Here is a 12,598-nt window from a genome sequence, read left to right as displayed (position 1 = left end):
TTCATGGTGGCATTAATTCAAAAGATTCAAAGGTTTATCTGTCACAATCAATATGTGTAGATAGAGAGAGTGTGTGTGTGTGTGTGTATATGTGTGTGTGTGTGTGTGTGTGTGTGTGTGTGTGTGTGTGTGTGTGTGTGTGACTCATTTCTATGTGGAGTTTTCATATAGGTCAGATTGACTGGTGTTACCAGTGTTATCCCCTTTTATTAAACAAGTGACCTCTCCAAATTCTTACCATCTGCACAGTGCATGCTGGAAACAGCGCAGTCCTCTGTGACCATGACATGGGTAAAAGGAGTAAATTAGTATTCATAACTTTACCTGCAAAATGTTCCAATGAGCCAAGATTTTACTCTGTCAAATTTTCTTTTTATACTTTTTTTTCCTCCATGTTGTTGTTGCATTTAGCTCAAAAAAAAAAAAAAAAGGAAGAGGTGGACTTTAGATGATGCAGATGGCTTCCATGTTATGAATCTCAAGTTTCCCAGTGCAGTTTCAGTAGTTGTGGTCATATCCACCCTCATGCAGCAACCACTAAACATCACATGGCCCAACACTGTCACCTTGTGATGCAGGCTGTGAACATGCACTCAGCTCATTCTGTCAAATTCCTTTTATTGGCCCTAAGGTGGAGACACTGAGCAATCATACGCAAGTCATTTAGCATGACAGTGCTAGAAATTTCTAGGGATGGGGGTGGGGGTTCCCAAATTCACCCTGTGCAAACGTGCTTTCAATAAAATCTATATATTCTCTTTAATTTATATAATATAATGATTTCAGTCAATATTTTCACCACTATACATGTAAATCATAGACTTGTTATATAGAGCACATCACAAGAATCACTCTAATCCTTGTTGAAGTCATTTCTAATTTAAAAGAGCAGCTTTAAAAGTGGAAAAACATAGGGAGAATATCACATAGAGAGATGTGAAGGGCAAATCAGGACAAGAGAGTTCTGGAAGTGAGACAAAGGTGAGGAGAGTACCAGAGAGGAAAGGAGACAAGGTCATCACACCCTGCTGGTAAATGACGCTGACCGAGTTTGGTCTCAGCCCGCCTGCCTGCGTGCTTGCTCAGTGTCCTCCGTCAGACACACTGCAGAGGAGAAAGACGAATCAGCATTCTCTCTCGCCCACCCTCATCCCTCCCACCTCTCTGTGTCGCTGCTACCTTGTCTCAGAAGTGAGATGCTCTGCAGTGCTGAGGCAACTACCACCAGCTGCATATTACCCACAAAGGCAGGAGCTGCTACATAATCCAGCCCTGACAGGAGGTAAGTCTCCTCAAAGATGTTCGGCTGCAGATCGGGGGAAGAGGTATGAGCACTGGGGTCTTATCAGGAAGACAAAGAATGGGCTAGAATACGTAGATATGCAAGGCGTGATAAGAGAGAATGCTTATGTTCAGAGATATGTAAACATTACCTTATAACTTGACATTTAAAACTCATTATGTAATATTAAGCTTAGGATAGTGATATGTGCAAAACTGTGTCAAGGGCAGTGGGAAAATGTGAGGAATAGTATAACAAACAGGCAATAGAACGGAGAAAAAAAACCCTCATCTGTTTCATATTTCACTTTGGATCATGACCAGTCATTGGGTTTGGCCAAAGGTGGACTCCGGTTCCGGAGACAACTAGAGGGCATATACATTTAACATTCACAAACTAGATCAGAACAGCTCAAACTCTTTGATTTGTGACCCAGATCACAAAGTCATGTCTGCTTTATCAAAAGAAGGACGTTGTCTTTGTAGTTTGTTTCCTTTGGGATCTTTTTGTTCTTTTTTTCTTTTTTTTTGGTCTCCATGCTATGAATGATGTCATGACCTCACCTAAAATTACCTCACAACTGTCTAGAGAGCCTGACCTGCTGATTAAGATTAGATTAAATTAGATTAGATTAGATTGTCTTTGATACGATGTGGTTTGCAATGTGGTTTCCTCTCTCACATTTCCTCTCTTGTTTTTCAAAGTTGGATGGGTGCTTTTCCATCATGCTCAAGTCTCTGTTTGTGTATGGAGTGCTGGGAGGTGAGAATCATTTTAAAGAATATATGGTATATAAATTCTAGTAAAAAAATATTATTATTATTATTATAAATGAAATATCTCTACATATGCTCTTATCCCCTTTGTGTTTATTCACATACTCTTCTCTGTTTTGCCCTAGTGTTGCTGATTCCCGCAAAGTGCAGTCTAATCACTGTGTGCTTGGAAGATGACAGGGACCTGAGAGTAGACTGTCTGGTCAAGCCCGAGCCTAACAAGATCAACAGCTATGAGTTCTCTTGGTCCTCTGGCAACAAAGAGTCCCTCATCAACACCAATGTGTCTGGTTCATCGGCAGAAGGCCAGTTCAAGGAAAAAAGCACCGTGGTGGAGCTGGAGCCCCATGGCTACAGAATGACCCTGTCCGGCTTCACAGACAAACTCCCACACAACACCACTTACATGTGCAGAATAACTGGGGAGGTTGCCAAAGTCCATGTGGAGGCAGGTAGGTGGGGTGATTGTGTGTGCAGATTTGAGGGAGTGAGCATGAGAGTAAGTGAGTAGGAGACATATTCGAGAGTTTTGGGGTTTTTCTTTCAACTGTTTGCATCCCACTTTTCTTCCTCTGCAGAACAACTTGTCCCGTGTTCAGCGGTAAGCCTGTTTCTGAAGAGCTCCGGTTCCTGGATCGTTTGTCTGCTGCTCGCCTTCTACTGCCCACATAGCTAAAGAAACATGCAGTCTTGCGCCAGCACATACAAACACACATCCAACCCTGCCTATGCATCTGTCCGCATCTGCAAACATCCCAACACTAACACCACATGTTAAAAAGATTTTGTCAACAGCTTGCAGCTGTTTTCCTCCCAAGAGCACTGAGTAGAAATAAAAGGTGTTTTTTGTAACTCTCTTTGATGAGAAAGAATGAAGGTGACTCAAAGAGTCAGCAGAAATGTTTAGAGATGTGCTTTTTTGGTGCTGAGGCTCACACTGTATTGTATGTGTATAAATGCACTCCCATGTAAATATTACTTTGGAAGCTGGAGCATTTGTTTTCAATAAAGGGATGCTGTTTAAAGTCAGACGTTGACTTGTTGTGAATACAATGTCCATGGGACAGAACTGGGGTTCACATGGGAATAATATGGTCCAACAGGATAATCCGCTGCTTTTAAAAGCTGTGTAATAAACATAAGCTCTGTAATGTTGGATACAGATGTTACTAATGTTAATAATGACAGCTAATGTGTTCCATCATTAGAATTACAACATGTGTGATTGATGATTCAGAGTTGGGTGAGGAGCATCTGAGTTACAGCACATGTACAAAAGGATACACACCCTTTGGAAGTTTTCATGTTTCATTGTCATACAACACTGAATCAAAGTAAATGTAATTTGGCTTTTTTTGACACAGATCAACTAAAAAAAAAACTTTAACATCAAAATGAAAACAGAGTTTTTTCTGACTTAAATAAGAGTAACATCCCGAACCTTTTCCAAAGCAGATATTTTGACTTGTCACAGCAGCAGAGACTTTAAAAGAGTTTGATTACATTAATTATGGCTCTGTTTCATTTAAGGGTTCAAGTAAGTCTCACCATTCAGCCAGCATGCACAATGCAAAGTCTTGAGAACTGCCAAAACTAATTCATCAATTCCTTATTAATTACACTGGTGTTTTTCCTGCTTTGGGATGTTAAAATATATGCTGTGAAAAAGATCTTCAGGTTTTAGAAGTCACATTTGTCGACTGGAGATCGTCACTGTGTCTGCAATATTTGGCGAGGTAGTACAGCTGTAAAACCTCTTACCATGTAGACAAAGGAATACTTCAAGCAACTCAGCGAAAACCTGATTGAAAAGCAGAAGGGGTGGATACAGGCAAATTTCCAAGTTGCTGAACATCCCTTATAGTAAGCTAAATGAACACAGCTGTAAATCAGCCAAGAGCAGACTGTCCTCAAAACTGAGTGACTGTGCAAGAAGACTGGTGAGGGAAAGACCTGTGAAAACCCTGAAGGAGTTTCAAGCTTCTAAAGCTCAGATTAGAGAGACTGAGCAGACAATAAAATGTGGCCGGTTTCTCTACCAGTGACAGATAAATGGGAGAGTGGGAGAGAGAAAGACCTGCACAGAAATGGCTTAAAATAAGAAAATGTCCTGGAGTGGCTGAGCTATAGGGCTGTTCACTCACAATGCTGCACGCAACCTGAGAGACCTATCCACTCAGACTGAAGGCTGTAATCTTTGCTAAATTATGACTTCAATACTTGTGCAAACAGATATTTTGTCATTTACAGTTGTAATTATTTCAGAACACTTTGTGGATATCTATTTTCCGTTGATCCTCGCCCAAAAAGCCATATTAAATCCACATTGATTTAATGTTGGGAACAATAAAACATGAAAACGTCCAAGGGGGCTGCCTTTAATTTGATCTAACTTCAAAAATCAGAAATATAGTAATAGTCCAGGAGGTCACAAAGGCATATAATCATCTCTATCTATCCCACAAAATCTAATGAGTTTGTTTGATTATTGTTGGAACCTATGGAGCCCCAGTGCGCCAAGTGTCAAATATTAAGACACCAGGAAATAAATAATCCTATGAAGAAATAGAGTGAAATAAATGAAACAATAAACTGAGAAAGTTATTCAGTCATTCTTATTTTCACTGTGGCAGCGTTTTTTTTTTTCATGGTAGATTTTGTTTTACGTTTTTCTTTCAAAACGCTCCATATTTTCATGCCATTAGCTACAGTATGGCTTATATTTCATGACTGTACAGTGTCACCAGTCACTACCTAAACCAGACTAAAATTTAAAATTACAAACGAGTACTCATTTCATTTCGCTGTTTAAATGTACACTTTAATGAGGCAAATTAAAACATCCGAGACCTTATACAAAATCTGTCCCCTGGTACAAACTATTTTAGAGATTGTCAGGGCTTCACATCCGGAACTTGAAATAGTCGAAACAGACGTTCATGACCCTCCGTGTTATCCGTAGTTTCCGAAAACATAATGATGGCCGCTTTCGCTGGCAGCGGTAAAGGACCAGAACTATCCAAAGCTGAGTACCTAAAACGGTACTTATCCACCGATGAAGATGCCAAGAAATCAAAGGGGAAGCTTAAAAAGAAACGACATAAAGTTCCTGAGAAAGGGTGAGTCGATGGGGACGTTTTAATCAAGTTGTTGCCGGGCATATTGTGTGCGAGTGTGCGTTAAGCTAGTTGAGGTCGCTCCGTTCACTGCCTTAAACACCATGTTTTGAATGAAAAGTGTATGTGAAGTTACCAAACTCATTTTTACTTCTTTCATTTTAGACTTAAAATTGTAGACGATGACATAGACTGGAAACAGATGGTCCAAGAGGAGAAGGAGGTTGAAGAGGACGAAGATGAAGCTCCAGTGGTAAGAATTTACAGCTAGCTTAATCTCGCTGTTTGGCCCGAGACCATTCATTTTAATTGTATCGATGTTATTTTCTTCTGGGATTCATCGGCTTATTATATGGTTTGTAATAAAATATAAATTCAACAGAGTAATTAAGAGATAAGTTAAGTTAGAAAAAATAACTTCAAAATGCATTGCTTTATTGACGGACAAGCGTGTCTTGAAACAGAATATGCAATTTTACATCAATGTATGTTGTGATTAGACCAGCTTTAAAGTGAAGTAATTTATTTTGGTGATAGAAAAGTAATTTTTGATACTGTTAGGAAGCTTTTTTTCATATATTCATTGTAAATTGAATATCCTTGGGTTTTGATCTGTTGGTCGAGTAAGACACTTGAAGATGTAACCTCAGGCTCAGAGAAATAATAGCTGCCTTTTTTTTCTTCACTATTTTCTGACATTTTAAGATTTAAAGTAATTAGCTGATTAATCGATAATGAAAATAATCATTAGTGGCAGCTCTACTGCAACCAACAATTCTTTTCTGAATAATTTTATGTGAAAAATGCTGATCACAACTTCATGAATCCCAAGATAGGCTCTTCAAATTTCTTGTTAGGTCTGACACAAAACTACCAAAATTATGCAATTTAATATTACATAAGATAAAGTAAATCAGCAAAACTCTCAGTTGAGAAGCTGGACAAGGTAATTTTTGGCAGTTTTACTAAAAAAAAAAATGTGTCAATAGTTGGTCATTATTTTTGTGTCAATCGACTAATAATTGATCATTACAGCTGTAGTTTTGATATTGTTATTTTTCTGAAAAATCGAGCTCCATCATCACAATGATGGAAAAACCATATCCATTATTGCCACAAGGCAGTTCTCCTCATTGATTTACAACATTGCATATAATACTCCTGCCTGTCATGTTGCCTAATGTTCTCTTGAAACTTCCTGTCTTGTTTGTCTACGCAGATAGCTGAGGTGATTGATGATCGACCAGACGAGGTGAAACAGTTAGAAGCTTTCAGAACCAGCAACAGATGGAAAGTGATAGGAGGTAATTGGTATTTGTGAAAGATGTAGAGAGAATCTTTTCCTGTGTGGTGAAGAAGATCGTTATTTACTTTGAGTATCCTTTCCTTATAGCTGATGAAGATGAAGACACAAGCAGGGGCCACCATGACTCGCCAGAGCTGTCATCAAAGAGAGGGATGCATGATTCTCCTGTCAGAAAGACCCGCCACGACTCTCCAGACACATCCCCTCCCAAGAGAGGTCGCCACGACTCTCCAGACACATCCCCTCCCAGGAGAGGTCGCCACGACTCTCCAGACACATCCCCTCCCAGGAGAGGTCGCCACGACTCTCCAGAAATATCCCCTCCCAAAAGAGGCCGCCATGACTCGCCAGACTTGTCACCTCCACGGCAACATTCAGGGAAATCAGGAAAGGTGCAAAGTAAAGGTGAGTGTTTAAACACAATATTGGAGGCTGAATCGAATCTCTTTTTGCATAGGGCAGGTTAATATGAACAACAAAAACATCACAACAACCAAAAGACCCAGTTAGTTAAGTTGCCCTGTTGACATCCATCATATTTGATTTGCTTGATAATTAAAGGTCAAACTGAAACACTGAATTTTCATTTTGCCAGAACTCTGTATGGACTTAAGAAATCATTATGAGAAGACTCTCACTTTCAGATTGATATTAATTTGGATAATGATATTATGTATCAGGATGTACAGTTTAATTTAAAAATGTAGTAATATAATTACATTGAAATGTGATAAATGACACATCAATATATTAATCAGTCAGCCTAATACTTTCTAGATTTTACTGTCACCCCTCATATACAACTGGCCTAACAACGTGCACATGAGGAACGTATTTTTGGTTCAAGTGTTTAGTTTTACACTTAACTAAACACCTAATTATTTCTTCGTCAGATTCACCCCCCAGCAGAAGAAAGCCCAGCTCATCATTGTCAAGTAACAAACGTTCACCTGATCCTCGTCGGTCACCACTGGCAAAGAGGGCTCAGAACAGGCATGATTCAGACCCTGACCAGTCACCTCCACGAAAAAAGCCACAGAAGAGAGAAGCATCGGACTCTGACCAATCTCCTCCAAGGAGGCAGTCAAAAACAAGACACGGCTCTGATTCTGACCAGTCTCCACCCAGGAGGCGGCCGCAGGGTGGAAAGGGCTCGGATGAAGATCTGTCACCACCTCGTAGACCTGGCCAGTCACAGGTGAGGAAAATTGTGTTAGTTTGAAGACTAATTCAAAATTTGATTTGCCCGAGATTGCTATATGTTTTCATTGTTTGTTTGTTTGTTTTTTTCTTGTCAGGGCCACAGGATGCTTTCTGGTGGGAAGGCAGGTCTGGTTTCTGTAGATGTTTTAAGGAAAGAGCAGGAGGAGAACCGACGCAGAGACAGACACAACCAGCCACTAGAAGGTTGGCCCAGCTTTTTCTCTTCTAAGATACTTTCCCTTCACAGCTGTTGGTGGCAGAGCTTACAAGACTTTCTATCTCATGTCTACATCATCCATGTAATCTCCAAATGTTTACAGATTTCTTTGGTCACAATCAGGATTAGTTCCTATAGAGCTGGATGATGCAATCCTCATTCAGGTGACACGTTATACCTATTTTTCTGCTATGAATAGATGAATCCCGCAATTCCCAGACGGTGTTCCGAGACAAGAGCGGTAAAAAGAGGGATTTGGATTTGGAGAGAGAAGAACAGAAGAAGAAAGCTGGAGAAAAAGCAGCAAAGGATGAGAAATATGCTCAGTGGGGGAAAGGGTGAGTTTGCATAAAATTCTCACACATTAGATAAGGCTACTGAGTGTGATGGCCGCATAATGAATTGAAATGTGCTTTGTGCCAACTTGTTTCCATGATATAAAGTCAGCGTGTGTTTATAGGTTGGCCCAGGGCCAGATGCATCAGCAGAAACTTGAAGATGCACTGCACGAAGCCCAGAAGCCGCTGGCACGTCACTACGATGACGAGGATCTCGACCGTATGTTGAGAGAGCAGGAAAGGGAGGGAGATCCCATGGCTGCAATGCTCAGACGGAAAAAAGCTCGCAGCACAAAGACACAAGGTGCGAAACATTACATACACGTACATTTATCCTTGAGTTGACTGATCCAAAGTGGCTGTTTACTTAGCGTATACACTGTAAACTGTCTTATTTTTGTTTTGCAGAGAAGCCTCGGTATCGAGGTCCAGCACCACCTCCAAACCGGTTCAATATTCAACCAGGCTATCGCTGGGATGGAGTTGACAGGTACTGTGTGTGTGTGTGTGTGTGTGTGTGTGTGTGTGTGTGTGTGTGTGTGTTGTGTGTGTGTGTCTGTGTGTGTGTCTGTGTGTGTGTCTGTGTGTGTGTCTGTGTGTGTGTCTGTGTGTGTGTCTGTGTGTCTGTGTGTCTGTGAGTCTGTGAGTCTGTGAAAGTGACCTAATGGGATGTATTAGTAATAGGAGTAATGTCAACACATGTAGCAGATCCCTTCTTCATACTATTTTCTTACATCTCATACAGTTGCACTATTGACAATACTATACCTACACTATTGTACAATATGTGATATCATGATCACAATTTTGGCTTCTAAAATGAGCTTGATAGGGAGCTTTTATTGAAGATTTACTCTGGTGTGCCAAATCAAAGATGGAGTTGAGGGTGTCATTGCAGAAATAAAAACGGAATTTAATTTGTTTTTCTCTCACAGATCAAATGGTTTTGAACAGAAACGCTACACACGGATGGCAGACAAAAAAGCTGGCCAGGAGGCAGCTTATAAATGGAGCGTGGAGGACATGTAACGGCAATCAGATACTGATTATTTAGGAGCAGCGCAGGTCCACTGAACCTCAGAGAATTAGCTGAATGGGATATCTACTCTGTGATGTTAGAACAGCTGCAGGTTAAACTCATTTACTCAGCAGAATTGACATGTTGATGCATTTTGTTCACCTTTCCAGAGCAGTTTGGTCCTGTACAACTTATATCAGATTATTACAAACTGATAAACCACAAACATAACTGTATATAATAGTGAGGTGACAGCATCTTTATGATTTTGTAATAACAGGTTCAATGTGGAGATGTGGTTTTCACTGTTTTATTAAATAATGTTTTTGTTAAGTGTTGTGCCCTGAATCACAAGTGTTCACAAACAGTGGTTTGGGGAGTTAGTATTTTTGTTTGGGTTTTTTTTTGTTATTTTTGTTTTGTTTTTAATGGGTTAGGGTCACATCTGTGAGAAACATATCATTTAACAGATCTTTAACACCTTCTGGTATTATGGTTCCAGGATATGTGGACAAATTCAAAAAGTGTATCTAACTAGTGTCTGTGATGATTCTCAGTCATCCAGGTCATAGAGCTCTTCAAAGTCAACTGGACGTTTCGCCTGTCATCCGAAAGGCTTATATAATATCAGGCTCCCAATTTAACCACAGATGAAATGTCAAATAATGCTGCTGTGTGTGTATAGATCTCATTCACAGCAGATATTTTGACATGTAATATTGATGACAGCCATTTAATTGTCTGAGTATGTTTTCGGTGAGTCAGCATGGATAAGTCCCTGAGCTGGAACACATGAATGAAACTGAACCATCATCTTCATTATTGATGATATAATTGATTTTCCTCCAATGAGTCAGATTGTCTGCTGTAAAAAAGGCTATTAGTCCTACATGAAATGGCATGCAGAGGGAAGCTACACAGGAATACTTAGTACAAGACAATGAGGACATTTAATCATCGTTTTTTTTAGAGTAACCAGGCCTTTAGTGGAGATTGTTTTGTCAAATTACTTTTTCCAAGGTGAAGAATCAGCTTTCATGTTAAACTTTCAAGCCAATACAGATGAGAAATCATAACAGTGCTATAGATTAAACCATAACAGCTTCTGAGTTCAGGTCTCAGCAGATCCATCCTCATGACAACTGAGCAAACTCTTGAAGAAGATGGTAGTTGAGTGGTTGAAAGGCCCAGATGAAACTAGTAAGTTTATAAGCTTTTAGTTTATATAAATGAGAGAAATTATAATTTTGGACTTGTATACCTGTAAATATGCCGATTTTTATTGTTTTTGTTCTGTAAATTACTGTTTGTACGAGTTGTGATTTTTTTTATTCGTGTACATTTTAAAATACACAAATTACAGTGAGTGCTTGTACAAAGTAAGAAATCTGAGTTTGGTCAGTTGGGGACGGTGTAAGCGATTTATTTCCTGTTACTTTAATTCTGTTTACTTATCAGCAAAAAATCCAAATAACCGTACATCTCTCTTTATTTACGTAGAATTACAAATTAGGACAATTGTCTCGAGCCCGCATGTTTCCAGCATTGAGTATAAAATGGTCAAGTAGGAACCTTTAAAACTTGTCAGGCCGTTTCATTACGGAATGTTTTTGTGGACGTACGTACTACTGCCTGTGCTGTTGTGGTAAGTGAGTAACGCCTGAAACTCGTGTGTGGAAGAAAGAGACTTTTAGCCTCAGTTTAGGTAGAAATGGTTGACTGGAGTCCGATAGCGAAGGTGTACGACCCGCTGAAAGCTGGCAGCATCGACGGGACGGACGTGGAGCCCCATGACCGGGCGGTATGGAGGGCTATGGGTGCCCGATACAAGCCTAACAAGGGTGTTGTTGGAGACCCGCTGCTCACTCTGTTTGTGGCTCGTTTGAACCCCCAGACAACCGAAGATAAACTCTATCAAGTGTTCTCCAAGTACGGAGACATCCAGCAGCTCCGACTGGCCCGGGACATCGTCACGGGCTTCTCCAAACGATACGCCTTCATTGAATACAAGGAGGAGCGGTCTGTTGTCCGGGCCCGCCGGGACGCAAACAAACTGGTGGTGGATCAGCACGAAGTGTTTGTGGATTTTGAACAGGAGAGGGCGCTTAAAGGATGGGTCCCGCGTCGGCTCGGCGGCGGGCTGGGAGGGAAGAAGGAGTCCGGACAGCTGCGGTTCGGCGGAAGGGACAGGCCGTTCCGTAAACCCATTAACCTCGGTGTCGGCATGGTGCAGGAGCGGGGAGGTGGTGGAGGTGGAGGGAGAGAGTGGGACAGACAAGGGGCGAGAGACAGGGAGGACCGGGACCGATACAGAGAGGCTGAGTGGGGCGGCAGATCGAGGAGGGATGAGCGGGACAGAGGCAGAGAGAGGGATGACCGCAGACACGGTGACAGGAGCAGGCACAGGGACAGAAGATGAAGCCCGTATCGATCATACAAATTACTGATCTCACCTGGTGCACATGAAGCCTGATGCTTTGATGCACAGTCCAGCTGCCTGCCTCCAGTGGAGAACTTTAAAGGAAAGTGTGACTGTTGAGGCTTGTAGCACTGGTCTATGGAAAGAGCCATAAGAGACCCTCTTATGGTATCGTGATGTCAGTTTGGCTTGATGTTCAGTAGATGCTGGACCGGTATTTTCAGCTGGTACTCTTCAGCATTTCTGACTTAGTAGGCCTTCATGCTTTTGTAGTGTGCACTGAGCAATAAAACCCATGTTCTATTTAACTATATTTTTTAAATAAATTCACTAAATTTTTTTTATTATGTTGACGTCCAGCCAAGTGAAGCCCATAAGCTGTAAAAAAAAAAAAAAAAAAAAAAAAAAACAGGATCCACAACTAAATGGATAAAATACCAAAAAAAAAATTATTTTTTTATTTTTTTATTATTATATTATATACCTATAAAGTACCTGTAAATCAGACTGAATCTGTTAAGATTTCCTATGTTGAGCAGTTTAACAATGTCCTGTAGAGCATCATAATTGGCAAAAGCCACTGAAGGGTTTCTGCAACACTGGCTCTAAAAGGTGTGTTTCCTTGTGCATAGTTGCAGAAAGGTATGAAGATTTTCCTCTATTATGGGTTGCATTGTGCTCTATGAAAGAGGTGATTGATTGAATGTTTTTTTTATTGTCCTAATTTATATGTTGCTCTGCTACTAGCAAATTTTCTGTGGAATTGTATTGCAAAAATTACAGCATCAACCAAATGCAGAGGCCACCAATTTGAATTCTTAAAATTGCAATTCCATTGCTTACCATTAAAACTTTTGTTGTTGTTTTTATTGTTGTTATATTTTTGTTGTTATTGGTAGCCAGTGGAGTTATTACTAAAAAAA

At 40.5% G+C, this 12,598-nt stretch overlaps 2 protein-coding genes across 2 annotated transcripts; both read left to right on the top strand.

Annotated features, from left to right (window-relative positions):
* The first annotated feature begins 5,030 nt into the window (after positions 1–5,030).
* On the top strand, positions 5,031–9,589 carry bud13 (BUD13 homolog). The gene is made up of 10 exons (XM_056397770.1): positions 5,031–5,177; positions 5,340–5,427; positions 6,394–6,478; positions 6,568–6,885; positions 7,374–7,678; positions 7,779–7,887; positions 8,100–8,238; positions 8,361–8,542; positions 8,647–8,728; positions 9,174–9,589. The coding sequence occupies exons 1-10, from the start codon at positions 5,035–5,037 to the stop codon at positions 9,265–9,267; spliced, it is 1,545 nt and encodes a 514-aa protein (XP_056253745.1). The 5' UTR covers positions 5,031–5,034; the 3' UTR covers positions 9,268–9,589.
* A 134-nt stretch (positions 9,590–9,723) lies between these two features.
* snrnp35 (small nuclear ribonucleoprotein 35 (U11/U12)) lies at positions 9,724–12,544 on the top strand. Its single transcript, XM_056397771.1, has one exon. It carries the CDS (start codon positions 10,968–10,970, stop codon positions 11,673–11,675), a length of 708 nt encoding a protein of 235 aa, XP_056253746.1. The 5' UTR covers positions 9,724–10,967; the 3' UTR covers positions 11,676–12,544.
* The last annotated feature ends 54 nt before the right edge of the window (positions 12,545–12,598 follow it).

The sequence above is a fragment of the Seriola aureovittata genome, chromosome 15 (assembly GCF_021018895.1).
Source record: "Seriola aureovittata isolate HTS-2021-v1 ecotype China chromosome 15, ASM2101889v1, whole genome shotgun sequence".
Classification (NCBI taxonomy): domain Eukaryota; kingdom Metazoa; phylum Chordata; class Actinopteri; order Carangiformes; family Carangidae; genus Seriola; species Seriola aureovittata.
This window is presented reverse-complemented; position numbering and strand designations above follow the sequence as displayed.